The sequence below is a fragment of the Gavialis gangeticus genome, unplaced genomic scaffold (assembly GCF_001723915.1).
Source record: "Gavialis gangeticus isolate Ggan-Ray unplaced genomic scaffold, GavGan_comp1, whole genome shotgun sequence".
NCBI classification, from domain to species: Eukaryota; Metazoa; Chordata; order Crocodylia; family Gavialidae; genus Gavialis; species Gavialis gangeticus.
The window spans coordinates 208,999,809-209,002,161 of NW_017728992.1; the positions used below are offsets into that span (position 1 = coordinate 208,999,809).

The following is a 2,353-nucleotide window of genomic DNA, read 5'->3' on the forward strand; positions in this document are numbered from 1 at the left end:
GCGGCAGCACGGTGTGCCGCTCTCTGGGCCCCTCATCCAGGCGCAGGCCGAGGCCTTCGCCCGCCAGATCTACGGCCCCGAGTGCACCTTCAAGGCCAGCCACGGCTGGTTCTGGCGCTGGCAGAAGCGCCACGGCATCTCCAGCCAGCGCATCTATGGTGGCGAGCCGCTCAAGGCCGAGCCTGAGCCCGCCGGGGACCCGCCAGCACCGCCCCCGCCACCTCCGCCGCCTGGGGACGGCTACGGGGACGAGCAGATCTACAACGCCAACGTCACCGGGCTCTACTGGAAGCTGCTGCCAGGCCGCGCCGGGCCACCCCGGCGCCCGCCCATGCGGGACCGCGTCACGGTGCTGCTGGCCGCCAACCTCACGGGCGCCCACAAGCTGAAGCCGCTGGTGGTGGGCGGGCTGCGGGACCCACCCAGCCTGCGCCACCACAACCAGGACAAGTTCCCTGCCTGCTACCGCTACGGCCCCGAGGCCCGGCTGGGGCCGGCCCTGCTACGGGCCTGGTTCTTCGAGGACTTCGTGCCAGGCGTCAAGCGCTACCTGCGACGCAGCTGCTTGCAGCAGAAGGCCGTGCTGCTGCTTGGCTGCCCCCCGCCTGCCGCCACCACCGAGGACACACCGCAGCTGCAGACACCCGACGGCGCCATCCGGGCCCTCTTCCTCTCCAAGGCGCCGGCGGGGAGCGGCCGCATCCCAGCCCCGCTGGAGCAGGGCGTGGTGTTGGCCTTCAAGCAGCTCTACAAGCGGGAGCTGCTGCGGCTGGCCGTGTCCTGTGCAGCTGGCAGCGGGGGTGCGGCAGCGGGGAGCGGTCCCCTGGACTTCATGCACTCCTTCCTGCTCAAGGACATGCTGTACTTGGCCGGCCTGTCCTGGGACCTCATCCCTGCGGGCTCCATTGAGAAGTGCTGGCTGCTGGGGCTGCGCGCCGCCTTTGAGCCACGGCCTGGGGAGGACGAGCAGGGTGAGGCGCTGGGGGCGGACGGCGGGGACAGCAAGGTCTTCAGCGACCTCACGCACTTGGCGGCACTGGCCTACAAGCGCCTGGCCCCCGAGGAGGTGGCCGACTGGCTGCACCTGGACGACGCGGCCCTGGGCGTGGAGGGGGACGATGGGGAGGAAGATGCTGCGGACGAGGGCCCCGGGGGCTGTGGGGGGGAGGAGGAAGAGGTGGTGGCAGTGGGAGGTGAGGGCGCAGTTGAGAGCAACCAAGAAGGGGAGGGAGGGGGCCCCTTGCTGCCCACAGCCAGGGAAGCCATCACGGGCCTGGAGACCGCCCTACGCTGGCTGGAGAGCCAGGACCCCCGGCAGGTAGGGCCCCTCAAGCTGGTGCAGCTCCGCTCCCTCATCAGCATGGCCCAGCGGCTGCGCCAGGGGGGCAGCCCAGACTCCTAAGGAGAGCGAGGGGCTGTGGCTGGTCAGCGACCGACTGCTTCACCTTGAGGCGGGGCTGGGGGGGGCATTCACCCCAAGCCCTACACTGCAACGGGACCATCACGAGGGGGGAACCCCATGTCTTGGGGCTTATAAGGGGTGCTTACCTCTTTCTCTTGCAGCCGCTCTTCTCTAGAGGGCTGCTGCTTACCCCATCATCCCCGGGAGAGGCTATTATCTGCTACTGAGCGGGGCAATCCCCTATCCCATAGCTGCTGCAAGGCACTGGAGGGCTAATGCATAACCCCAACTCATGGGAGAAGGGAGGTGCAGCGGGGACCAACCCCCATCTCCAATGCTCCCATGAGGAATGGGTGACTGGGGGGAAGGTTTCCTGGCCATTGCTGAAGAGGCTGCCCTCCCCACGCTTGGAATTAATTGGCATTCCTGAGAAGGTCTCTGGGGCCTGGATATCCCAGGGCAGAAGGCTCCCTGCAGCTCCCAGCTGCCTGTCCCTCCTGCCAGCAGGACTCTGAGGATGGGGGCATCTCACCGTGAAGGGAAGGGAATGCACATTGCTGCAAACCCATCGGGAAAGACTTTGCAAACCATGAAGCAGGGTGGAAGCAAGTGCTGGATGAGGTCTAACTGGCCCACGCACAGCTGCATGGAGGGGAATTGGGGTAGCCACAGCCTTGCCACCCAGACCTCAAGCATCGGCAGACTGCAGCTGCTGCAGTGGGGTGCCTTTGGGAGGGTGTCCTTCCTGCTGTGGAGGGCGCAGGTTAGGAATGCCCTTCATGTGTGGAGTAGTATGGGGGGATGGGGATTTGGGGCTGGTTTCAATCCATTTGTCTTTTACATGCACTGGATCCAGACTGGTACACTCTGGGCTGGGATACACTAATAAGCTACAGACCACCCTGAGTGTTGGAGGAGGGTCTGACCTACCTTCCAAGGCTATTTTATTGT

At 65.8% G+C, this 2,353-nt stretch overlaps 1 protein-coding gene across 1 annotated transcript in view; it reads left to right on the forward strand.

Annotated features, from left to right (window-relative positions):
• The window catches only part of TIGD5 (tigger transposable element derived 5), a gene marked incomplete at its 5' end in the record, with an annotated part of 9,340 nt that extends 7,008 nt beyond the window's left edge, over positions 1-2,332 (forward strand). The window contains one exon of the mRNA XM_019519716.1: positions 1,319-2,332. Within this exon, the coding sequence (XP_019375261.1) occupies positions 1,319-1,402 (84 nt within the window). The remainder of the gene's footprint in view (positions 1-1,318) is intronic.
• Positions 2,333-2,353: the final 21 nt, after the last annotated feature.